General features: G+C 47.4%; 1 protein-coding gene across 2 annotated transcripts in view; it reads left to right on the plus strand.

The window, feature by feature from the left end:
* Window positions 1-17,395, plus strand: part of RELL2 (RELT like 2) — a 60,347-nt gene extending 42,952 nt beyond the window's left edge. For both annotated transcript variants that reach the window (XM_083181507.1, XM_083181506.1), the window contains exons 6-9: window positions 2,639-2,827; window positions 3,941-4,355; window positions 14,415-14,450; window positions 16,839-17,395. In XM_083181507.1, coding sequence (XP_083037633.1) covers window positions 2,639-2,827; window positions 3,941-4,355; window positions 14,415-14,438 — 628 coding nt within the window. In that variant the 3' untranslated portion in view covers window positions 14,439-14,450; window positions 16,839-17,395. The remainder of the gene's footprint in view (window positions 1-2,638; window positions 2,828-3,940; window positions 4,356-14,414; window positions 14,451-16,838) is intronic.
* Window positions 17,396-26,951: the final 9,556 nt, after the last annotated feature.

Genomic DNA, 26,951 nt, shown 5'->3' on the forward strand with positions numbered 1-26,951 from the left:
AATTGCATACAATAATTGTACAGTGTGTGGGCACCTTCTGAGATTAAGTAACAGACAATCAGCTGTTAACTTTCAAGTTACAGGCTGTGGGCCAGATGCACAAAGATTCAAAAGTGATAACATGGAGAGTGATAAACAACCAACCAATCAGCTCTTACCTGTAATGTCACAGACTGTGTTTGAAAAATGTCAGGCGGGAGCTGATTGGTTGGTTGTTTATCACTCTCACTTTTATCACTTTTGACGCTTAGTGCATCTGGCCCTTAGTGCATCTGGCCCTGTGTTTGCATCGGGCCCTTGACGGCTAACTTGGTGTGCGTGAGATCTTGATATTATAGACGAGTTGCCGGCACATTCATACATGGAGAACATGCACTGATACACCACTTTATCACTTCCCCAGGCTTAATACATCTGCCCCTCTGTCCCCTTATATTTATTCATTTTTACAGTAAAACATAATTGAAAGCCGCTGGCCAAATATACTCACACCTTCAAATTTTCCTGCGCAGTGTCAGCACAACTGCAGTCGACATGTTTAACAGTCCCCATGCACTGACCATGTGCTGTTCCTGGGGAAATATGGGGGAGGAGCCCTGTACTAATTGTTACATTGAGTTCTATTGAGTAATAACAGAACAAATACCATATACTGTACACTCGAGTATAAGCCTACTTTTTCAGAACATTTTTTATGCTGAAAAAGCCCCCCTCGGCTTATACTCGAGTGAGGGTCCCACTTGAGTCAATAAGTTTTCCCAGTTTTTCGTTGTAAAATTAGGTGCCTCGGCTTATATTCGGGTCGACTTATACTCGAGTATATATGGTAACTCCAATGCAGAATTACAATAGTAGATGTTATCTGAGGACGGCATCTTCTCTGGTGTAATACATTCGTTATCTTCGCCAATTAGAGAGATAAACCCCGGATTTGTATAATTAAATATAATGGCTAATTTGTCCATCTATTGGTTAATGCCGGAAGATTCTGCAGGAAAAAGCTACAAAACTAATTGTGTTAATTACTTTACAACACACCGAGACAATTATTAATTGAAATCAGATAGAATAAGAGCGTTGCATCCAATCTTTCATATTTTAAGGTCGCATACCTCCCAACTGTCCCGCTAAACGCGGGAACGTCCCGAATTTTGGGGACGTACCCGCGTCCCTCCCGCGGCCGACAGTGTCCTGCTGCGAGGGGGGGGGGGGGTTGCAGTTGGGAGTTCCCCCCCAATATGACAGAATAGAGGCTGTACGCATGTGCACAGCGTCTATTCGCGGGTGAAAACGGGGGCGCTGCCTAATTTGCACAAGCCAAGCCCTCATTTACATACACCACGCCCCCTTTTTGGGCGCTCGCGCGGCAAATAAGTGTCCCTATTCTGGTTATAAGTTGGGAGGTATCTGATCGTTTTACAACCCTTTAAATGTGTCCTGTATATATGGGTACCGGATGAACTTCCGACAGTTGGGAATCCAGCGGTCGGTAGACCGAGGTCGGAATCCCAACTGTTTATAGCCCGACAGTCGGGATCCTGACTTACAGGGGCTATTGTCCTTCATGGAGGTCCACGACCGCTATAGAGGAGGGATACTAGAACATGTGGTGTGTGCAGCGAGCCACTGAGCCCGCAAGGGGCTTCGTAGAGCTCGCCTTCCCCCCCGTCGGAGTCCCGCCAGTCGGGATTACGACATCGGTCCGTTGGAATTCCTTATGTTGCCAGCTTATGTTGCACCAGTATGTATGTGGAAGTCCCTTGCAGACATGGCATAAAGCACTGTAGCGGCCTTCCCTCATTCGTTAGCACGTGTGAAGGTAGATTTACTAACCCGTGGAGAGTAATAAGTAGAGGGATAAATAAAGGGGGTGAGTCACCAGTCAACACCATTAGGAACGGGGCGAATTCGACCCATTCCGGTGGTGGGGGGTGCATGTGCAAGGGTATATTTGTGCATGTTCAGATCCCGGCAACGAACGGCTTTGGCAATTTATACACTCGTTCATTGCTAGAAGGGAAGGGCGGCGGCGGGATGGGAACGCCAAGCGTTTTATGGCGTCACCATGAAAATGCTGGGTGTTTCCATGGGAACGCAGGTGGGCCGATGCCTGCCGGGGGCTGGCTGCTGACATCAGATGACGTCAGACAGCCGCCACGACTTCGGCCTAGCACTCGTAAATAAAAGTAAATAAAGTCAGACGGACCTTTATTTGCGAAAGCAGGAGAAATGATTTGATGGTCAGCGAACACATCCCCGCACAGGGTACCGAGGGGATTCGGCGGCGGGGGATGACGGTGTTCTCTCTGGTGGTGTTAAGCTGTTCGGTAAGCATTGAACAACCACTGATTACCGGGTGGGGTTGAATCACCCCCAAACTACAGGTACCAACCAGTCAGCAACTAACTGTCATGTTACAGACTTTTTTTGGAAAAGGTAGGAGCTGGTTGGTTGATCGTTTATCTTGCTCCACTTTATCTTTCTCCGAGGCTGAGTGCATCCCTGGTAATGTGGCTCTACACTGTACTGTGACATTCCTATCACTCACATGGAGGTGCAAAAAGAGAAATGCACAATTGTTGCAGAGAGTCATTACTAAAGATTAAGGTTCTCTCTCCTCCTTCTACCCCTTACTCAGTTTATGCTCGCACCGTGAAAGCCAGGATGCCGGACCTCCTCACCACCACACAGTACACCTCGGCTCAGCCCAAGCTCCCTGCATGCATTGCACCCGCAAGAAGCGGAGCCTGCTACACCGTATGGGACGGTCTAAGGACAGCAGAGGAAGGTCGCATCCGGGGGAAACCACAGTATTCTCTGTTGGAAGGTATTACACGAAACTCTCTGATATAACCCCATGTCAAGAAGTTAAGTTTGACCAATGACTTAAACTTTAGGGGTAAATTTACTAAAGCTTCTAAAAAATGAAAAGAGGTGACGTGGCCCGTAGCAACCAATCAGATTCTGTCTGGCATTTTCCTGGATGCAATAGAGAAATAATACACATAATCTGACTGGTTGCTATGAGCAACATCACATCTTACTATCCTACTACCATACTATCCTTTTAAACCGTGCCGCTTATCAATTCCACTGGTTCTGTGGCTGATTGAACCCAGGTGAAAGGCTAGAGGTCATCCAGCCACAGATCAATGTCCTGGTTTAAAGGGATACAGTAGTATGGTAAGGCTAACATAGACTATGATGGTTCAGTTCTGGTTAGGTTCTACTAGCAGGTTTCCTCTGGCTCACCCAGAGAGGAAGGGGTCCATTCGTTAAGATTAAAATTGCGCATGCGCAGCTGGGGCGACTCCGTAGAACAGTGGTTCTCAGTCCTCGGGACCCCCCAACAGTTCCCGTTTTCCAGGTCTCTGCACAGAATCACTAGTGAAGTAATTAGCCCCACCTGTGGATCTTTTCAAATGTGTCAGTGAATAATGAGTGCACCTGTGCAGCTGCTGGGTGACCTGGAAAACGTGAACTGTAGGGGGGGCCTTGAGGACTGAGTTTGAGAACCACTGCCGTAGAGCATCACAATTCTAGGGTCTTAATTCATGGAAGTGGGAGTTTTCTCATTGTTTTTGGAGTTTTCCGGACACTCCGGGGGGGATTAGACAACTGTGTACTATTATGGGCTAATTCAGATGTGAACGCAGTGCTGCTTATTCGCAGCCCTGCTGATTATCGAGTGATTTCGCATGCGCAAGCTGTCCGTGCAAATGAAGCGATGGATTGTCAACCCTAGCCATTTGCAACTTGATTGACAGAGGGCCAGCGTTTGTGGGCAGCATGCCGGTGTTTTCTGAGAGCGCCGCGGAAAGCGCAGGTGTTTCCCAGCCGTTGGTAGGGACGCTGACATCAGCAGCAGTGCTGATCTCCCCACGGTCTAATACATGTTCAACCAAATGATGTTAGACAAGGTTTTATTTTTGTTTTCTAGGTTTAGAGTTACCCACATAGGAAAGAAATCCAGCATCCAAGGGTCCCAGGATGATCCAAATATCGGCAGCGAGACCTTCTCTTCTGACAAAGATCCTGAAGAGCAGCAGGGAACAAAGCCTAAAAATGGTATTTCCACCCAGTGTGGGCAAGGGACACTGGAGTTGTCACAGAACGGACCACAGGTGGTGCCGACAGATAAGTCAGAGGTCAGAAAAAATGCTGAGATCAAGCTGGCCGACAGCAAAGGACTGAAGCGCTTGGAGGGCAAAGCCGGAATGAAATGGACAAAGGGCAAAGGATCCAAAGATAGACGGAGTAGTGCCCCGGAGCAGACGGCAGCCCAGCGGGAGAGGGTGGACGTGCTGCAGCTCAGAGGACGGGACCAGCAGAAAGGGAAAAATACAGAAAAACAGGTCAGACGCTGGAGAGTTCCTATTTATCATCCTATCAAGTTACGTTGACAATTTTTTTTTTTAATTAATTACTGGCACTGAATTCATTTATTTATACTTAGGAAAGGATAGGGCCATAGCGTTCTGAGAAAAAAAAAAAAATGGGCAGCAGGAATTTGGCCCAAAGATTAAAGAATAAACGTTCTTTCCCTGGCGTGTCGGCAAATAGGTCCTTTTCATATGCAAATTAGAAACTCAGATGCCAAGTATGTAAATGTAATTTACGAAGGATGATAAGAGCTGCTTATTTGTATATTGTCACTAGGGAATAATATGTTTCTTCGGTACTTGTTTCCTAGCACGGCCACAACGATCATGATCGCGGGCATCGGGGGTAAAATCGGGGCCATCGCGGGCATCGCATGCACTAAAAAATGGGCTGCGATGGGCCAGACGCGATGCCCGCGATTTCCCCATAGAGAACAATGTTAAATGCCTCAATTTACCCGCGATGACCACGATTTCCCATAGGAAACAATGTGAAATGGCTCAATTTACCCAAATTATCATAGGAACAATGGTAAATGGGCCAAAAACACCCCTGAACATTGAAATGTCCCCCCAAAAGTAGTTTACGCCACCACGTGATCAACGTGAACCCGAAGCGTGGTGAGCGCAGCGAGCCCGTGAGGGGCGACGGTACGCGTCCTCCGACCTTTTCATACCCCTACTATCCACTAGGGCGTGGAGTTGAGAATAGAATAGTGTGGCGAGCGCAGCGAGCCACCGAGCCCGAAGCGTGGCGAGGGGACGCGGATACCTGTGAAGCCCGCGTTTACCTGTGAAGGTATCCGCGTCCCCTTGCGGGGCTCGCTGCGCTCGCCACGCTTCGGGCTCGGTGGCTCGCTGCGCTCGCCACACTATTCTATTCTCAACTCCACGCCCTAGTGGATAGTGGGGGTATGAAAAGGTCGGAGGACGCGTACCGCCGCCCCTCGCGGACTCGCTGCGCTCGCCACGCTTCGGGTTCACGTTCATCGCGGGGTGGCGTGAACTACTTTTGGGGGGACATGTCAATGTTCAGGGGTGTTTTTTGGGCTTTCTGGCCCATTTACCATTCTTCCCTATGATGATTTGGGTAAATTGAGCCATTTCACATTGTTTCCTATGGGAAATCGCGGCCATCGCGTGTGGACCATTTAAGCATTTTTAGCCGCACACGACGTGACCGACCCGATTTTCACTGTTTTCAATGCATTTCAATGGAAAAATCGGGGGCATCGCGACGGTCCCGTCGCAGGCCACTAAAATGACCCCCGATGGCCGCGATTTGTGGCCGTGCTAGGAAACAAGTACCGTTTCTTCTTATGTGCTAACAACTACAGCCCTTAATGTCTGATTTACAGTAATTGCAGGACAAAAAAAAAACATGTCGACCTAGCCATTGTCAACCTTATACTTGTGTCGACCTTCCTTCCATGTCATCCTTTAAGTATGTAGACCTATTTCAGGTGTTGACCTAACCCATGTCGACCTTCAGTGTTCCACCCAATGTATGTCAAGCTTGGGTTGGTCGAGCCAATGACCGATACCGGCACAGAAATAGGGCCAGATTCTCTAAGCTTCAAGTGATAAAATGGAGAGTGATGTACAGCCAGCCAATCAGCTCCTACCTGCCATGTCACAGGCTGTGTTTGAAAAGTATCAGATACAGTAGGAGCTGATTGGCTGGCTGTTTATCACTTCCCATTTTATCACTTTTGAAGCTTAGAGAATCTGACCCCTAGTCTGTTGAATTTCCATGGTGAGAAGGGAACAGCGGTGGCACCTACCTGTATGTGTGTCATGGGGGGGTTTGCTGCGCCAGTCTGATATGTGCAGGATTGCGATCTTACAATCAATTAATAATCAGTCCAGGATTCAAGGGATTGCACTGGATACAGCCCTTGTCATAATATCAGGTGAGCGGCTTCCATTGAAAGCGCAGATTAGCAGTCCCACAGAGAGGAAACGCTTCCCCTGGTCCGGCAATGATTTGCAGACAGCACTTCCAATTGGGAGCCACTGCTAGGAAGTCGCTGTGAGTGGTGGATATTAGAGAAACGGCTGCAGTCCCTCCCACTGAAAGTGACATCACCTACAACTTGGTGTGTGACAGTGGGAGACTGTCCTGCCTAAATGAACACTGTTTAATGTCATTTTTAAAAAATATTAAACTCACCTTGGGATTAGCTTAAGAGATAAAGTCATTCCAAGTAAATGGTTTTATCTCCCAAGCATTTTGACAATTTCATGAAGAAATAAGGCACATGCCATCAATTAGACAATGGCAGTGGCGTAAATAGATATCAGTAGGCCCCATAGCAAAAGTTTGTAAGGGCCCCCTATTTAGCAACTGATTGTGACAAATGTATATAAATCATATTACTTAGACAGTAAAGATGGGCCCCCTTCAACTCTGGGCCCCATAGCAGCTGCATACCTTGCACCTATGGTAGTTACGCCCCCTTGGACACTGGTCCATGCAGTTGTCTAAGGGCCCTCTGGAGGGAGGTTGAATTACCAGAATGGAACCCTCACAGCCTATTAGGCATCAGATTTTGCACACATGCTGGTAGAAAAATAGGAGAGTTGTCACAGCGCTAACGTTAAACTTGAATATAAACAATCTCCCTCGGGTCCACTTTTTTCAATAATGATGCAAGATTGAAATATAGTAATAAGTTCTGTAGGTACTTGTTTCCTAGCACGGCGCCCACTAAGCAAATAGCTTAGTGGGCTATTCTGGTAGGAAAATCGCATCGATGCGATGTCCATATTAAGTGCACAGGAGTGCTTATACAATGAAATATCGCATAGGATCGCATGGCACCAAATGCGATGCGATATTTCATTGTTTAAGCACCCATGCCATGTGATGTGATGGGTGCTTACTATGCCAATGCGTCACCCCCACTATCCATGCCACCCCGAAGTGTGGCGAGTGGCGGCAGAACGCATCCTCCTACTTTTTTCATACCCCCACTATCCACGTTGGCGTTGATTTTATATAGTGTGGCGAGCGCAGCGAGCCACCGAGCCCGAAGCTTGGCGAGCGCAAGCAGAATACATGTAAATTAGTGCACGTCCCCTCGCAGGGCGCGCTACGCTCGCCACGCTTCTGGCTCGGTGGCTCACTGCGCTTGCCACACTATATAAAATCAACTCCATGCCGAGGTGGATAGTGGGGGTAAGAAAAGGTCGGAGGACGCGTTCCCCTGCACTCGCCACGCTTCGGGGTGGTGTGGATAGTGGGGGTGTTTTAGGAACACATTCACACCAGCCATATCATACATGTGAAAATATGGAAAATCTAATTCCTTCTGAAATGGACAAAACCATGTGCACTGCAGGTGGGGCAGATGTAACATGTGCAGAGAGAATTAGATTTGGGTGAGTTATTTTGTTTCTGTGCAGTGTAAATACTCACTGCTTTATTTTTACACTGCAATATAGATCTCACTTTGAAGTAAAATCCCACCCAAATCTAACTGCATAAGTAACATCTACCCCACCTGCAGTGCACATGTTTTTGTCCATTTGAGAAGGAATTTGCCAGAAGGAGTGAACCAGAATAACCCCCATAAGTGGTTAGAATATTTTTATATACAGGTTGCTTTAAAACTATCCGGGTAATTGAAAAGTATAAATGCTCACCTGCCGCTCAAGCTGTTGGTCTGTCGGGACAGTGCGTGGCGCTGGCCGGCTTCTTCGGCCTGAAGAATGATTACTATCTGTCCGCCGGTACAGTAGATAGTGTTGGGGAAGCCGGCCAACCCTTATGACTTTTTGACAGGAGAATAGACAAGCAGCAATTACATAGCGATAAAACACTCTCTATAGCGAGACAGTCTAACAGGGCACACGTATGGCAGCACGAGGAAAGGGAAATGAAAGCTACTTCCCCAACCTGTAAAGCACCTGGTAGGCCTATTCCGGTGTAGATACCCAGGACTCCGCACATTTATAGTTTAATAAAACACATATGTATTAATAACACAAGTCTCTGTTTTTCATTACATTTATTCAGTCATTTCATCACACCATTAAGGTGAGTGCTCAGTACTCTATCTACTGTAAAGCAACCTGTATACAGATTATGGTAGGAGATGATGTGTGTGCAGGTGTTGCTACTGTATATAGGCACAAATAGTGGATGACAAACTATGAACAGCCCGGTGGTTTTGGTTTATTGATAGATAGCAGTTGCAGCCGTACTCACTGTTACATGCGCACTGGTGATGGAGTGGGATTTTTATACAGTTCACAGAGAGTGTATACTTGAAGCGGGTAGAGTTGCAAGATGCTCGAACAGGTATTAACCAGGTCTCTCATAGGAGCTAAACAGTAGACTTCTGTATCCTACCATGTCATGCTTACAGACTCACAGACTCCCGCACATGCTCAGTAGAGATCTCAGAAGCCAACTTGGAATAGGGCATAAAGCATTTCTGGAGAACAGGAAGTCTGGAGCCTGCAGAGTAGCGTCCTCCTCAACAATTGGAATGTTCACAGCTGCACGAAATACTATGGGGCACAATTGTGTCGCTGATGTTCATCAATTGACAACTGCACATAAAAGTTCTTTTTATTATGTGTATAAAATGCAGATCTCACTTTATCGTCCAATTATGTCAGCATTTCACAAGAAGTGTGAGGGCCGAAATTAGGTGTTTCGGCGCCCGGATCGGCAGTCATTTGGCCCCCCACCCCCTTGGGGTCAGGCAGCGGGGGTCCGGGGACTGGAGAAGGTTAACTCCGGCTCCTAGCGCTGCCGGGCAGTGGGCGGGAGGCAGATTTTGAAAAGACTTGCCGGACGCTGATTGGCTAGTCTTTTCAAAATCATCAGCGCTTCCCGCCGCCAGGCAAATAGCGAGCGGCTGTGTATGTGAAAGCTGCCGCTACACCAGTCCCTGGACCCGCCGCTGCCAACATACCTGTGTGTAGCGTCCAGGGGTCCAGGGACTGGTGTAGCGGCAGCCTTCACTCACTCCGTCTCCTAGCGCTATCTGCCTGGCGGCGGGAAGAGCTGATGACTTTGAAAAGACTTGCCGGACGCTGATTGGCTGAATTCAGCCAATCAGCGTCCGGCAAGTCTTTTCAAAACCTGCTTCCCGCCCACCGTCCGGCAGCGCTAGGAGCCGGAGTTAACCCACCAGTCCCCGGGACCCCGCTAGGACCTAGCATTAACCCACCAGTCCCCGGACCCCCGCTGCTTATCCCAGGGACCACGCTGCCGGGACACCACACTAGCGCCCCCACCCTCCAGCACCGTGACCCCCTAGGCCCCCCCCCCTAGTTACGGCCCTGTTAAAACAGCAACATTTATTAAACTCCAGTCGAAGAGGATTGCAGTGCATTAAGGGGGCGACGATGCCTCCTTGGGGGTTGGTGGCTGACGTCACAATGACTTCAGCGCCCACCCCAAATTTGGGGGATAGCGGCCAATAGAAAATTCAGTCCACGCTGACATTTTTTTAGCGAAGGCTGGAGAAATCATTTGATGGTGAGTGACCATCGATTGATTTCTCCTCCTTGTGTCCGCATGAGAGGGGTTGTGTTACCGTACAGATCCCCTCGCACGCTAGTGAGCAGATTCGATCGGCGGCGTGCAGCGTTTACCTGTTCTGCAAACATACTCAGCATAGCGAACAGATCTGAATGAGGCCCTAAATTCTATGGACGTAACACTGAGATAACATAACATAACACTGGGCATGGCAAGAATTCCCCCTACTGTCGCCACAGCAAATTCCAGCATTTGTTCTCATGTAAACAGATCTGTTTCCTACGGAGAGCGAGGAAAGGCCTCTCACACACTACAGGAAACCATGAATGACACTTACTGACGTTATATTCCTCAGATTAACTATTGTTCTTTTAAAAGAACTCAAAAGACGTAATCGACACACAATATGGTCAAATGTAACTTGGCGGCCAGCGTGCCAGGACTTTCCTGTGGGCACCAGTCATTTAGATGATGTCATGGTCCTCTGAGCGTGTGGTATGAACGTCCCATCTCTGTAATGGATGAGCTGCAGTTTGTTGGAAACAATCCCAACCATTATGCGCACTTACTAATGGCTTTTAATGGCTCTCTAAAGTTCTCAGGCTGTTATTACCACCACAGGTGACCTTCAGAAGACCTTGCAGGGTTCTTTTGTGAACTCCCAAGCAGGCGCGCTTATTGCTTTAACAAACTTTTCAAACCACCACCTAGACCGATGGTACCACATTCACAATATTCATTATACCCAAAGATTATTTGAATATTAAATATTAATTTGCATTTGGATTTCAAGTGGATATGATAAACACTTGACAAATTGGGAAGTTGGTGTTAAAAAAAAAAAAAAAACAACAGCGCCTCATTCTGATTTGAAAGTAAAGCAAAGAAAACAGGTAACTGTGCAACTGGGCATAAAGATGCAGCCCTGCAGGTGGGGCGGATGTAACATGTTCAGAGAGAGAGTTACATAGATTTGGGTGGGAAGTGTCCAAACTGAAATCTGAACTGCTGTGTAAAAAATTTGCTAACATATGTGGGCTGCATGCAAAAGCAGCTAGAATTTACCCTGCACAGAAATTATTTCAATGGGCGATATGTAATAGGGTGTGATTTTTAGACTTTTGCGATTTTTGGTCAAAATTGACCAAAATCGCATTTTTTCTAAAAATCGCACATGTAATAGGATGCGAGTCGCGGTAAAAATCGCATTTTTTACCGCGAAATCGCACATTTTAAAGATGCGATTTTCAGGCACACTGAAAATCGCATCCAGATGTTTTCCCATAGTAAACTATAGAACTCGCATATGTAATAGGATGCGAGTTCTAAAGTCGCATATGGGAGCTTAAAAAAAATCGCAAAAAAAATAGACCAGCTTCTGACTGGCGATTTAGGCAGAAACATGCACAGATCATTGAGATCTGTGCATGCTTCTGCTGTAAAAAAATAGTTAAAAAAGAAATTTAAATAAAAAACTGGCGTGCGGTCCCCCTCCTAAGCATTACCAGCCCCGGGCTCAAAAAGCCGGTGCTGGTATCATAAAATCAAAGGAACAATCAAGTTGGGGTTCCCTGGATTTTATAAAACCAGCACCAGGCTCAAGGTCCGGCGCTGGTTCCCAAAATACGGGGGACAAAATGACTAGGGGTCCCCCGTATTTTAAGAACCAGCACCGGACACAACCAGCCAGCAGGGTAATGCCACAGCCGGGGGAAACTTATTATATAAGCTCCCGCGGCCAAAGCATTAACCCCCTGGCTGGTCAGCATGGGCAGGGGTCCTGGGGAAGTGGGGACCCCCCCCAATGAAGGGGTCCCCCCCCTCCAGGACTTACCAGCCCATGCTGATAGTCCGGGGCTGTCCTCCATGCCCCTGGGCTGTGGGCATGGAGCTGATGATTTGTGTAAAAAAAAGAATGAAAACTATTGTTTTACACTGGCGAACTATGAGTCCCAGCAAGCCTACCCCGCATGCTGGGACTTGGGGAACCACAAGTCCCAGCATGCGGGGCATTAAAGGGCCCGCTGGCACTTGTAGTTCTGCAGTGAAAAAAATAGTGCACAAAATCACACTGACACCCTGTAAAATAAAACTTTAATACACACAAAACACACACACACTGATACTTACCTACCTTGAGCCCGTAGGTCGGTCCCTGGATCCTGGGTCCGGGCTCCGGGGCTCCAGGGCAGAAGAGTCCGGTTCCGGGGCCTTGGTCCTGGTTCCGGGGCTGGTCCTGGGGTTCCGGGGCTCCTGGCGTGAAGAATCCGGGGTCCGGGATCCGTGGTAGTCCCCAGGGGTACCTAAGGAGGCAAATCCTACTCACCTGCTCCCCGGCGGCGACCTCCGGTGACAGCGCTGCTCCAGACTGGTACCCGGCTTGAAGGACTTTGCCCGGCGCTGAGATGTTTCCTCTTCGCCGTCTCTGAACAGAATGATTTCTCGGCCAATCAGGAGCCGAGAAAGTCGGCTCCTGATTGGCCAGAAATCATTCTGAATACAGACGCCGACGAAGTAACATCTCTGCTCTGGATGCGCTGAGATGTTACTTCGTCGGCGTCTGTATTCAGAATGATTTCTGGCCAATCAGGAGCCGACTTTCTCGGCTCCTGATTGGCCGAGAAATCATTCTGTTCAGAGACGGCGAAGAGGAAACATCTCAGCGCCGGGCAAAGTCCTTCAAGCCGGGTACCAGTCTGGAGCAGCGCTGTCACCGGAGGTCGCCGCCGGGGAGCAGGTGAGTAGGATTTGCCTCCTTAGGTACCCCTGGGGACTACCACGGATCCCAGACCCCGGATTCTTCACGCCAGGAGCCCCGGAACCCCAGGACCAGCCCCGGAACCAGGACCAAGGCCCCGGAACCAGACTCTTCTGCCCTGGAGCCCCGGAGCCCGGACCCAGGATCCAGGGACCGACCTACGGGCTCAAGGTAGGTAAGTATCAGTGTGTGTGTGTTTTGTGTGTATTAAAGTTTTATTTTACAGGGTGTCAGTGTGATTTTGTGCACTATTTTTTTCACTGCAGAACTACAAGTGCCAGCGGGCCCTTTAATGCCCCGCATGCTGGGACTTGTGATTCCCCAAGTCCCAGCATGCGGGGTAGGCTTGCTGGGACTCATAGTTCGCCAGTGTAAAACAATAGTTTTCATTCTTTTTTTTACACAAATCATCAGCTCCATGCCCACAGCCCAGGGGCATGGAGGACAGCCCCGGACTATCAGCATGGGCTGGTAAGTCCTGGAGGGGGGGGACCCCTTCATTGGGGGGGTCCCCACTTCCCCAGGACCCCTGCCCATGCTGACCAGCCAGGGGGTTAATGCTTTGGCCGCGGGAGCTTATATAATAAGTTTCCCCCGGCTGTGGCATTACCCTGCTGGCTGGTTGTGTCCGGTGCTGGTTCTTAAAATACGGGGGACCCCTAGTCATTTTGTCCCCCGTATTTTGGGAACCAGCGCCGGACCTTGAGCCTGGTGCTGGTTTTATAAAATCCAGGGAACCCCAACTTGATTGTTCCTTTGATTTTATGATACCAGCACCGGCTTTTTGAGCCCGGGGCTGGTAATGCTTAGGGGGGGGAGCGCACGCCGTTTTTTTTCTATTTTTTTTTTTACAACACAGCGCACAGTACTGAAAATGTGCCGATTTTCATGACTGAAAATCGCACTTTTTTAGGACTAAAAAAGCGCCCGAAATCGCACCATATCGCACTTTTTTGCCGCAAATTCGCATCTCATTACATATGCGAATTTGCGGCAAAAAATGCGATTTGGAAAGGTGCAATTTTGTGCGATATGGTGCGATTTTTGGACTAGTCCAAAAATCGCACCCTATTACATATCGGCCAGTGTTTGCTCCCCTTGCATGCAACATGTTTTTTTCCAGATGCAAAGATATTTTGGTTGTATATTATAGTTATGCTTTTGAACTACTTGCAGCACCCCTTATTTTTTGCTGTTTGTGTATTGTCTTAATTGTCTTGTATTTATAAAGTATTTTACTTCAATATTAAATACTATGCTTTTGTGGTGTTTTTTTTTTTTTTTTTTAATGAACGTACTGTATCCAATATTAGCATTTATTAGTTAGGGATATGGTCGACAGTTAAAAGGTCAACATGAGTTTTTCCACGTTTTATCTAGCTGACAAGTGCCGGCAGGCGGTATTTCATGCCCTACCATCCACTATGGTGCGGCGGGGGAAGAAAATAGTGTACCGAGCGCAGCAAGGCACCGTGCCCGAAGCATGGCGAGTGCAGTGGTACACTTTGAATGTGTCCATGTTGACCATGTCGACATTTCGTACAGAAAAATGTTGAACTTTTGACTGTTGACCTTGCCATTGTCGACTTAATGCTTGTGTCAACCTTCTGTCGAACTAAATTGGGTCGACACAATGACCCATACCTATTAGTTAATGCAGTTCATAAATGAATATATCAGCTTAGTGTTATACAAATTCTATTAATATGGACTTTCAATCATATTATTTCATTAATATCAGAAAATAATTATTAATTTTATGTTTATTTCACAGCCCATCAAAGAAGACTCCTCCTGAGACCACTTCTGTGTAAGCCCTCTACACTGTTAGATACATAAACTATTAATGTCTTAACATTTTGATATATATATATATATATATATATATATATACACACTTTCTCTCTCCCGGCACTCTGTTGCCCCTTGTCTGAGGTGTCTTGCCCTGGTGCCCTCCGTGGTGGACTCTCCACTGCTATACCCTCCTTGTTGGCGGCGGCACTCAGGGACTCAAACCGTAGTTGCTTCAGTGAAACATTTATTATCTACGTAGATAATAAATGTTTCACTGAAGCAACTACGGTTTGAGTCCCTGAGTGCCGCCGCCAACAAGGAGGGTATATATATATATATATATATTTAGAAGATCTGTTTGTAGGTTTTATTAGCGGCTGTCCTGTTAAACTTTAGCTTCTTTAGTGATGAAAGGCTGATTACGTTGGTGTTACCTATGATAACCATTTGCCCTTAAACTGTATGTTGATTGGCTGGATTTTGTCACACCGGGCCTTATTTTGGTTCATTCTTTCTGACAAAATCCTTCTTAGATGGGCAAAACCATGTGCACTGCAGGTGGGGCAGATGTAACATGTGCAGAGAGAATTAGATTTGGGTGGGGTTTTACTTCAAAGTGAGATCTATATTGCAGTGTAAAAATAAAGCAGTCAGTATTTTCCCTGCACAGAAACAAAATTACTCACCCAAATCTAATTCTCTCTGCACATGTTACATCTGCCCCCCTGCAGTGTACATGGTTTTGTCCATCTAAGAAGGATTTTGTCAGAAAGAATGAACCAAAATAAGGCCCACCATGAGGTAGAGCCAGAGGTGTAACTCTGGGGGGCAATGGAGTCCTCTGCTGCTGGGCTCCTGCTCTCATGGGGGCACCTCTCCTCCCCTGCAATAACTTACTGATTGAGCTATTTGCTCCTGCATAGAAAGCAGGCAAATTCTAGCTACAGTACTACACTACACCTAATAGTAATGGTTTTGAACTAACAATGATACTGTACATAGGACCTTATGCTGGTTGACTCGCAAGGCTGCGAATTTCGGACCCTTGCGAGTCCACCAGGTGAATACTATAATGTGACTTGTATTGAATGGAGGATAGATGTATGGGACACATCTGTAGCACCAGTGTTCCCTCTAAGCTGTGCGCACGTGCGCGCGCACACAACTCGGCGAGCGTGCGCACAGACATTACAACAGAGCGCACAAAGCAGCAGTGGTCCCTTTTTGCAGTTGTGGACTCAATTAATGTGTGTTTCACCCATTAACTACATTGTGTGCTGTGTTTTGAATATTTAAATGTTTAATATCATTTTGAAGTAAAGTTAACACAAATGCTGAACGTCATTTTCCAGTTATATATAAGCGACGCACAAAAATTTAAATTTCCTTCCAAAGTTGCACAGCCAAAATCTTTTGCCGCACACAGCCTTCGTAAAATTAGAGGGAACATTGTGTAGCACCCCTTTTCATTTGCAGTTCAGTTATATAGTAGCTATTCAGAGTTACGTATGCATTTGGAGTGCCATGGGTAAAAAGGTTCACATTGACGTTAATAGGAAAATCTCATGGTTTTGACATTTTGTGTCCATCACTGCATTTTGTAGGCAATTATGTAATGATTGATCTATTATTATCCCCAAATCATTCTAATGAGCATGTAAAAATCTCCTAGCCAGATGCAAGGCACCCCCGTCCATTCGTACACCCCTTTTGACAGCCCTACCTTCAACATCATTAAAAGTGGGGCAGTGGAACTTCATCCCACAGACCTCATCATAAAAGGCCCATATTTTCCGTCCGACGGTCAGTTCTCACCCGATAAATATTACGGTAGGTGGGTCATTAAATGATTAAAATAGAATACAATTGGTCATTTTATAATATATTAGATTTCCTGTACAGTATATAATGTACAAGAATGAAGCTTTACCATTTGCCCTCCTTGGTGAGATAATTGTCAGTCTCCTCCATATTTCAAGGTTAAATGTAATGTTCTTTTTTCAATTTATCATAAGGATAAGAAGCCTCAGACAGAAAACAGAATTGCATATTTATGTTCTTCCCTTTCTCACTGTGGGGGTTATTCTAGTCCATTCTTTCTGACAAAATCCTTCTTAGATGGACAAAACCATGTGCACTGCGGGTGGGGCAGATGTAACTTGTGCAGAGAGAATTAGATTTAAGTGGGGTTTTTCTTCAAAGTGAGATCTATATTGAAGTGTAAAATCATGCAGTCAGTATTTTCCCTGCACAGAAACAAAATAACTCACCCAAATCTAATTCTCTCTGCACATGTTACATCTGCCCCCTGCAGTGCACATGGTTTTGTCCATCTAAGAAGGATTTTGTCAGAAAGAATGAACTAGAATAAACCCCTGTGTCTCTGTTTCTCCTTTATGTTTAGCAATTCCTCAAGCGAACGCCTGAGGCAACTGACACAGTAGACGTCAAGGGAAGACAAAGCTTTGTTTGTCCAGTGGAGAGTCAAAAGAAGAAGAACAAGATGACTCTCTACGTGAGTTCCGGATCAAAGACATGGCCACTGTAGCAAGATCAACAAGTGGACGTTCTCATTCTTTTTCTTCTTGGAAAGGACACATTAAGCCAGAGAACTTTAGGGTTTTTGAAGGGACGTGATCACTGTTTGTTTGTGGTTGCATACCTCTCCGTGTCTATATTGCCCTGTAGTCCACTGTTACTTATGCTGTATAAGAGTTAAGTGTCTGTGCTTTCCAATCTTGGTCCTTGTCCAGGAGATGACTGGGCGAAAAAGACCACGCAACTATAAATGTACTGTTCACTATTACACCCGTCATCCAGTCCTAATCTGTACTCGGAGCATCAACGGTATTCCGCTATTTGTCTGTGTGTGATTGCAGTGTATTCCCTCAGTAATGCCGGCAGTCGTCCAATTGTTTTTTTTTTTGTTCTATTGCATTTATAAAATTAGAAATTTCCAAATGTCTCCACATTCCTTTACTCTTTTATATGGACGTGTATCATGAATGGGTAGCACAACCATAAACATTTCTGTAGAGAGTCCTAGAACTAAGCTTTAAAGGGTTCATCTGGCTTTGTGTTTTCTCACCACAATCTTGTTATCTACCAGTGGGCAAATGGGCCCGGGAGCTGAGGAGGAGGGACTAGTGCTGTGTGGGTGTGGCCAGTTGCATGTAGGCGTGTTGACCCATTGCCCTATCAGCCGAAAGTAGGAACATTGCATTATTTTGTGAGGTAAAACAGAAATACAGTTATCATGTCATGATAATAGGCCTGTTTTTATGTCGAGGCCTGGGGGCTGAAGTTCCATCTGCCCCATAGCTATTAGTATTGAAGGCAGGGCTGTAAATTGGGGTGTATGAGTGATGTTGTCGCAAAGGGCGCAGGGCCTGCATCTGGCTAGGAAGGTGACTGGAAGGGCCACCTGCTGCCAGTAGCTTTACTGCAGAGATTTAAAGGAACACTTCGGGCAAGTACCCTGCAGCCTCTGCAGCTGACAGGAGTGTCCTATTTACCAGAGCTGTTGTTACTGCCCCCTAGGCGTGACCCTATGATGTCATGGATCTAGGGGCGGGGTTGGCACAGTGCACTGATGCCCTGTTACAACTCTTGATTGGAAATGCCTGGTCCATAGTTCTAGGTCAGGGATGGGTAACCTTTGGCCTTCCAGCTGTTGTTTAACTACACATCCCAACATGCCCTGCAACAGGGCATGATGGGATGTCTTGTTCAACAACAGCTGAGGTATATTTATATTATATTTTAAAATGTTATCTTATTTCCAGATACAAGACCATAAAGTAGATAATCCAGAAGTGGCTTTCACATCTGCCATATAAAATGTATTTTCAATATGTCATCTGTCATTTTCGCCATTCGCTCCTGTCACTTTACGCATATGTATGTGGCAAACGCTGATTGCCAATCTGTAAATCTGAGGTTATTTAATTGAACAAATCCTGAGAATTTATTGCTGTACAACCACCTGGCTCTAAATTAAGCTGGCCAAACACTAGTGCGATTTGGTCCCTTTTTCACTTGATTCCAAGGGATCGAGCCGAGAAATCAGGTGAAGTGTCCAAATCGCATGTGTGTGACATCCGATCCGATGCGCGGTCCCGTTGGAGTCGGAGATTGAACCTGCTGCACGAAGGATCTGTTGGATCGGACAGCCTCTTCTCATCATTGGATGTTCCGCGCACACACACTGCAATCTGTAGCGCCAACTACATGGTTCCACCTGCTTCTACCTCTTGACAAAATAAGGTTGCATGTCCAGGGTCGACACAGGGTGGATTCAAACCCAGCTGTTACCCCCTGCATAACTGTGAGGCAACAATAATACTATATTTATTAAAAGGTAAATAGGACAGTTGAAATTTGCAGGAACACAATTTAGGGAATATCTAGAGTTAATTTCGGGAAAGGTTCCTGTGTCTGGTACTGTGTGTTCCCACATTACTTATTTAAGAGCACTAAGTTATTTTATTTAATTTAAGTTTTGGGGGAGCGCCAGGGGATTCAGTGCCCCGTTCTAAAATCAATATTTACTCAAAGCCCTCTACACTGTTAGATACATAAACTATTAATGTCTTAACATTTTGATATATATATATATATATATATATATATATATTTAGAAGATCTGTTTGTAGGTTTTATGAGTGGCTGTCCTGTTAAATTTTAGCTTCTTTAGTGATGAAAGGCTCATTACGTTGGTGTTACCTATGATAACCATTTGCCCTTAAACTGTATGTTGATTGGCTGGATTTTGTCACACCATGAGGTAGAGCCAGAGGTGTAACTCTGGGGGGCAATGGAGTCCTCTGCTGCTGGGCTCCTGCTCTCATGGGGGCACCTCTCCTCCCCTGCAATAACTTACTGATTGAGCTATTTGCTCCTGCATAGAAAGCAGGCAAATTCTAGCTACAGTACTAGGGAAGCCAATCCCGGGGCATTTTTTCAATCCCGGGATTCGGGATTGAAAAATGCCCAATCCCGGGATTCCCCGGATCCCGGGATTGGCTTCCTATACAAAATCCCGCCCCGGCCGCCCGCATATTTACTTACAATTGTGGTGCGGCTGGGCCGGTGGGCGATGGAGCTGGGCATGGAGGAGGATGCAGCCTAGGTGGGTGGCTGGCTGGTTCATCGGGCGATGCTTTGGGGTCCGGTAAGTGGCGAGTGCAGGCAGCCTGGGTGGGTGGGCGGTATCGTCGAGGCGGCCGGAGGTCAGCGCGGCGCGTATGGATGAGGCGGTTGTTTGTGTGGCCTGCGCAGCGTGACCTCTGACGCCGTCACGCTGCGCAGAGCCGCGCTGCCCGGGACGGGAGAAGCCGGGCAGCGTCTGAGCACTAGCTCAGACGCTGCCCGGCATTAGACTGCGCATGCGCAGTCTAATCCCGAAATCCCGGGATTGGAAACTCCAATCCCGGGATTGAAATCCCGGCATTTTAGGGGCCAAATCCCGGGATCCCGCCGATCCCGATCCCGGGATTGGCCACCCTATACAGTACTACACTACACCTAATAGTAATGGTTTTGAACTAACAATGATTCTGTACATAGGACCTTATGCTGGTTGACTCGCAAGGCTGCGAATTTCAGACCCTTGCGAGTCCACCAGGTGAATACTATAATGTGACTTGTATTGAATGAAGGATAGATGTATGGGACACATCTGTAGCACCCCTATTCATTTGCAGTTCAGTTATATAGTAGCTATTCAGAGTTACGTAGGCATTTGGAGTGCCACTGGTAAAAAGGTTCCCATTGACGTTAATAGGAAAATCTCACGGTTTTGACATTTTGTTTCCATCACTGCATTTTGTAGGCTATAACATAATGATTGATCTATTGTTATCCCCAAATCATTCTAATGAGCCTTGTAAAAATCTCCTAGCCAGATGCAAGGCACCCCCGTCCATTGCGACACCCCTTTTGACAGCCCTACCTTCAACATCATTAAAAGTGGGGCAGTGGAACTTCCTCCCACAGACCTCATGATAAAAGGCCCATATTTTCCGTCCGACGGTCAGTTCTCACCCGATAAATATTACGGTAGGTGGGTCATTAAATGATTAAAATAGAATACAATTGGTCATTTTATAATATATTAGATTTCCTGTACAGTATATATTGTACAAGAATGAAGCTTTACCATTTGCCCTCCTTGGTGAGATAATTGTCAGTCTCCTCCATATTTCAAGGTTAAATGTAATGTTTTTTTCAATTCATCATAAGGATAAGAAGCCTCAGACAGAAAACAGAATTGCATATTTATGTTCTTACCTTTCTCACTGTGTCTCTGTTTCTCCTTTATGTTTAGCAATTCCTCAAGCGAACGCCTGAGGCAACTGACACAGTAGATGTCAAGGGAAGACAAAGCTTTGTTTGTCCAGTGGAGAGTCAAAGGAAGAAGAACAAGATGACTCTCTACGTGAGTTTCGGATCAAAGACATGGCCACTGTAGCAAGATCAACAAGTGGACGTTTTCATTCTTTTTCTTCTTGGAAAGGACACATTAAGCCAGAGAACTTTAGGGTTTTTGAAGGGACGTAATCACTGTTTGTTTGTGGTTGCATACCTCTCAGTGTCTATATTGCCCTGTAGTCCACTGTTACTTATGCTGTATAAGAGTTAAGTGTCTGTGCTTTCCAATCTTGGTCCTTGTCCAGGAGATGACTGGGCGAAAAAGACCACGCAACTATAAATGTACTGTTCACTATTACACTCGTCATCCAGTCCTAATCTGTACTCGGAGCATCAACGGTATTCCGCTATTTGTCTGTGTGTGATTGCAGTGTATTCCCTCAGTAATGCCGGCAGTCGTCCAATTGTTTTTTTTTTTGTTCTATTGCATTTATAAAATTAGAAATTTCCAAATGTCTCCACATTCCTTTACTCTTTTATATGGACGTGTATCATGAATGGGTAGCACAACCATAAACATTTCTGTAGAGAGTCCTAGAACTAAGCTTTAAAGGGTTCATCTGGCTTTGTGTTTTCTCACCACAATCTTGTTATCTACCAGTGGGCAAATGGGCCCGGGAGCTGAGGAGGAGGGACTAGTGCTGTGTGGGTGTGGCCAGTTGCATGTAGGCGTGTTGACCCATTGCCCTATCAGCCGAAAGTAGGAACATTGCATTATTTTGTGAGGTAAAACAGAAATACAGTTATCATGTCATGATAATAGGCCTGTTTTTATGTCGAGGCCTGGGGGCTGAAGTTCCATCTGCCCCATAGCTATTAGTATTGAAGGCAGGGCTGTAAATTGGGGTGTATGAGTGATGTTGTCGCAAAGGGCGCAGGGCCTGCATCTGGCTAGGAAGGTGACTGGAAGGGCCACCTGCTGCCAGTAGCTTTACTGCAGAGATTTAAAGGAACACTTCGGGCAAGTACCCTGCAGCCTCTGCAGCTGACAGGAGTGTCCTATTTACCAGAGCTGTTGTTACTGCCCCCTAGGCGTGACCCTATGATGTCATGGATCTAGGGGCGGGGTTGGCACAGTGCACTGATGCCCTGTTACAACTCTTGATTGGAAATGCCTGGTCCATAGTTCTAGGTCAGGGATGGGTAACCTTTGGCCTTCCAGCTGTTGTTTAACTACACATCCCAACATGCCCTGCAACAGGGCATGATGGGATGTCTTGTTCAACAACAGCTGAGGTATATTTATATTATATTTTAAAATGTTATCTTATTTCCAGATACAAGACCATAAAGTAGATAATCCAGAAGTGGCTTTCACATCTGCCATATAAAATGTATTTTCAATATGTCATCTGTCATTTTCGCCATTCGCTCCTGTCACTTTACGCATATGTATGTGGCAAACGCTGATTGCCAATCTGTAAATCTGAGGTTATTTAATTGAACAAATCCTGAGAATTTATTGCTGTACAACCACCTGGCTCTAAATTAAGCTGGCCAAACACTAGTGCGATTTGGTCCCTTTTTCACTTGATTCCAAGGGATCGAGCCGAGAAATCAGGTGAAGTGTCCAAATCGCATGTGTGTGACATCCGATCCGATGCGCGGTCCCGTTGGAGTCGGAGATTGAACCTGCTGCACGAAGGATCTGTTGGATCGGACAGCCTCTTCTCATCATTGGATGTTCCGCGCACACACACTGCAATCTGTAGCGCCAACTACATGGTTCCACCTGCTTCTACCTCTTGACAAAATAAGGTTGCATGTCCAGGGTCGACACAGGGTGGATTCAAACCCAGCTGTTACCCCCTGCATAACTGTGAGGCAACAATAATACTATATTTATTAAAAGGTAAATAGGACAGTTGAAATTTGCAGGAACACAATTTAGGGAATATCTAGAGTTAATTTCGGGAAAGGTTCCTGTGTCTGGTACTGTGTGTTCCCACATTACTTATTTAAGAGCACTAAGTTATTTTATTTAATTTAAGTTTTGGGGGAGCGCCAGGGGATTCAGTGCCCCGTTCTAAAATCAATATTTACTCAATCGTACTATAAATAAATTGTTTGGTTGGCAATAATTGCCTTTAAATGTAATGACTTTAAAAGGTGGTCAGACAATTTCCCCTCCTTCAATTTTAGCACCATGTTGAAACTATCACTGGACCCATGAAATGAGAATTCCTAGCTAAAAAAATTCCTACCTTTCATGGTAGTTTATTGTTCCTCTAAACAAAGATTGTTAACTAGGTGATTCATCGCGCCCTACGGGCGCTCTTCACACCGTCGTAAGGGGCTGCGCCCCCTTAATTTGTGAACGTTTGTATATGAGAAATATGGTTAGAATTGTATGAAAGATGCCCTGTATTGCAACTTAGATGTCCGCGAATCGCGGGAGGGGGGGTCGCGGAGGGTGCCGCGAATTGCAGGAGGGGGGGTCGCGGGGGGTGCCGCGAATTGCAGGAGGGGGGGTTGTGGGGGGGTGGATGCTGCGAATCGCGGGAGGGGAGGGATTGCAGAGAATCGCGGGAGGGGGGTCGCGGGGTGGGTTGCCGCAAATCGCGGGAGGGGGGTTACGGGGGCGGGGGTTGCGGCGAATCATGGTAGGGGGGGTCGCGGGGGGTGTGCCGTGAATCACGGGAGGGGGGGTCACGGGGTGGGGTGCCGAGAATCGCGGGGGTGTGTGTGTGTGCCGTGAATCGCGGGAGTGGGGGTTGCGGGGGGGTGGGGGGGTGTGACGCGAATCGCCACAAGAAAAAATCAAGACAGAAAGGTCAACACATGTAAATGTTGACATAAGTGTGGCACTTCATTGGTGTCCATGTCGACACATGAGAATGAATATGAAAACATTCAAAAAATGAAAAAAAAACTTCAAAAACTAATGTCAACCTTTTTCATTGTCGACCATAGCCATGTCAGTGTTTTCCATGTGCAATTTAATTCTGGAGCTGCCGCGAATCACGGGGGGTGCCGCGAATTGCGGGAGGGGGGGGTCGCGGGGTTGGGTGCCGCGAATCGCGGGAGGGCGGGGTTCACAAGGGTTCCGGTGGGGGGTTGCCGCGAATTGCGGGTGGTGGGGGGTCACGGTGGGTGCCGCGAATCGCGGGAGGGGGGGTTGCGGGGGGGTGTGACGCGAATCGCCACAAGAAAAAATCAACACAGAAAGGTCAACACATGTAAATGTTGACATAAGTGTGCTACTTCATTGGTGTCCATGTTGACACATGACAATGAATATGAAAACATTAAAAAAATGAAATAAATCTTCAAAAACTCATGTCAACCTTTTTCATTGTCGACCATAGCCATGCCAGTGTTTTGCATGTGCCATTTAATCCTGGGGCTGCCGCGAATCGCGGGGGGTGCCGCGAATCGCGGGGGGTGCCGCGATTTGCGGGAGGGGGGGGGTTTGCGGGGGGTGGGTGCCGCGAATCGCGGGAGAGCGGGGTTCATGGGGGTTCCGGTGCGGGGTTGCCGCGAATTGCGGGAGGGGGGGGTCGCGGGGGGGTGCCGCGAATTGCGGGAGCGGGGGTGGGTGCCGCGAATCGCGGGAGGGCGGGGTTCACAGGGGTTCCGGTGGGGGGTTGCCACGAATTGCGGGAGGTGGGGGGTCACGGGGGGTGCCGCGAATCGCGGGAGGGGGGGTTGCGGGGGGGTGTGACGCGAATCGCCACAAGAAAAAATCAACACAAAAAGGTCAACACATGTAAATGTTGACATAAGTGTGCCACTTCATTGGTGTCCATGTCGACACATGACAATGAATATGAAAAAATTTAAAAAATTAAAAATAAATCTTCAAAAACTCATGTCAACCTTTTTCATTGTCGACCATAGCCATGTCAGTGTTTTGCATGTGCCATTTAATCCTGGGGCTGCTGCGTATTGCGGGGGGGGGGTGCCGCGAATCGCGGGAGGGGGGTCGCAGGGGGGGTGCCGCCAATCGTGCAAGGGGGGGCCGCGGGGGGGGTTCTTTTTGCCGCGAATCGCGGGAGGGAGGTCGCGGGGGGGTGTTGTTTCCGCGAATCGGGGGGGGGGGTCACGGGGGAGGGTTTGCCGCGATTCGCGGGGGGGGGGGGGTCGCGGGGTGGTGGTTATGCCGCGAATTGCGGGAGGGGTCGTGGGGGGGTTCTTTTTGCAGCGAATCGCGGGAGGGGGGGTCGCGGGGGTGTTTTTGCTGCGAATCGCGGTAGGGGGCGTCGCGGGGGAGCGGGTGTTTTTGCCGCGAATCGCGGGAGGGGGGGGGCGCGCGGGGGGGGAGGTTTTGCCGCAAATCGCGGGATGGGGGCGCTCACCTGGTGGCTGTGGAGTAGCAGTGCTGGGCAACATGGGAAGGCAGTGGGTGTCTGGCACTGTCTGTGGGCTCACTGGGCTGGTTCTCTGTCACATACCTCCCAACATGACCCTCTCCAGGAGGGACACAATGCTCTGTTTCTAGACTTCCCCTTAATGAATGATTGCCATCACCTGTTTTAAACAGGTTAATTTCTCAGAAAGGTGTTCAGCACAGATGAAGGCAATCACACATTAAGAGGAAAGTCCAGGAACAGAGCGTTATAGACACAGACACCCACTTTGAGTGACAGATGTAGCCAAATATATAGGAGATGGGTTTAACCAATTCACTGGTGGTTTTTTTTTAAGGTAGTGCTCCTCACTGGGTGAATTTTTTAGGGGGAGTGCTACCTAAAAAAAAAAAACACCACTCTGTGTCCCGGGGCCTGGCCCTGCCCCTGGTAACCCGGTGTGACGATGCATCACGTCGCAGACTACACAGCTGGGGGAGAGGGGGGAGGGGACGAGCAGCCGGAGCCGGGCACTAACCAGCAGCAATCCTGAGAATTTTCCAGGTTTGCCAGTCTGAGCAAAATTCTCGGGATTACCACTGAAGGGGTTAATAATGACTACTATATAGAACAAAGGCCGCATAGGCTCGAGTGTATTTAAGAGCCTGTGAATTTGTGATTGTTAAATAAAGCTATTGAAAAGATAGGATAAGGCCAAAGGAAATCTCAGGTGAGTGGCAGTTAGATCTGCCAATCAGGTAGCATAGGGGCGGTAGCTTAGAGAGGGGTACATATAGGCAAGTGGATAGGAAGGACTTCCTCTTTGAGTCTGGATTCCCACCCTCCCTTCCCTTTCTCTGTGCTACCTGGCTTATGGGCCTTTCACCAAATTTGATTTGATAGCTTTAATTATAAATCGGCGAGAAGGCGCTCTTGACCAGCACTCAGGTGGGGTGTCAGGTGGCCTCTGTGCGGTATGGCCCCCCCTCTACCAGGATGGCGGTGGGGCGTTGGGCACTTCCTGGAGGTGTCCTCGTCAGGCCATAGGTGGGGTGTGGCATTTCCGTCACAGCAGAGGCTGTACCCACAATTGAGGGATGTTAGCGGATTGGGGCGCCCTGGACGCTGCCATGAGGAACATCCGCGGGGGGTGCTGGTCTCAAGTGCTTTTCTTTGCCATCTCTTAACAAATAGGGTCCTACCAGTTACAATAAATATTCCATGACCTTTAAACTTACGCAGTTGGTGTCCGTGTCTTATTTTTAGTATAAGGTGTTTCAGTTTGAGTTATTTTTAGGCTTAAGAGTTAAGTAAAGGTATAGGCCAAGCAGCATAATTCACTAGGTGCCTTATACTTAGGAGGTCATTCTAATCTGATTGTTCCCCCGCGTGGTCACACGGGGTAGCGATGTTTAGCTTCTGCTCATGCGCAAGCTCCGTTTGTTAAAGGACGCAGCGATTTGTATAGTTTGTATAGTCGCCGGCAAGCGCGTGCGGAGCAGTGTGGGTGGGGGGAGTGGGGTGGCAGACACAGGTCGCGCCACTGGGCGTGTTTCATGGGCGTTCCCATGGTAATGAGGCTGTGACATGGGGTGACGGGGGCGGTAGACGTCAGCTGCGCGCCTTGTGAGTGAGTGAGTGGTGGGCAGACGTTTGTGCGGGCGACTTTTAGTTGAAATATGCAGCATTGCGAGTCAACCAGAATGACCCCCTTAATGTGTTCGTATTTTCGCAAATGCATACCATTAGCATGTCTAATACTTAGTCTTATACTTGCAGTCTTAATTATTAACATT

Source organism: Crinia signifera, chromosome 4, assembly GCF_055691185.1.
Source record: "Crinia signifera chromosome 4, ASM5569118v1, whole genome shotgun sequence".
Taxonomy (NCBI): Eukaryota; Metazoa; Chordata; class Amphibia; order Anura; family Myobatrachidae; genus Crinia; species Crinia signifera.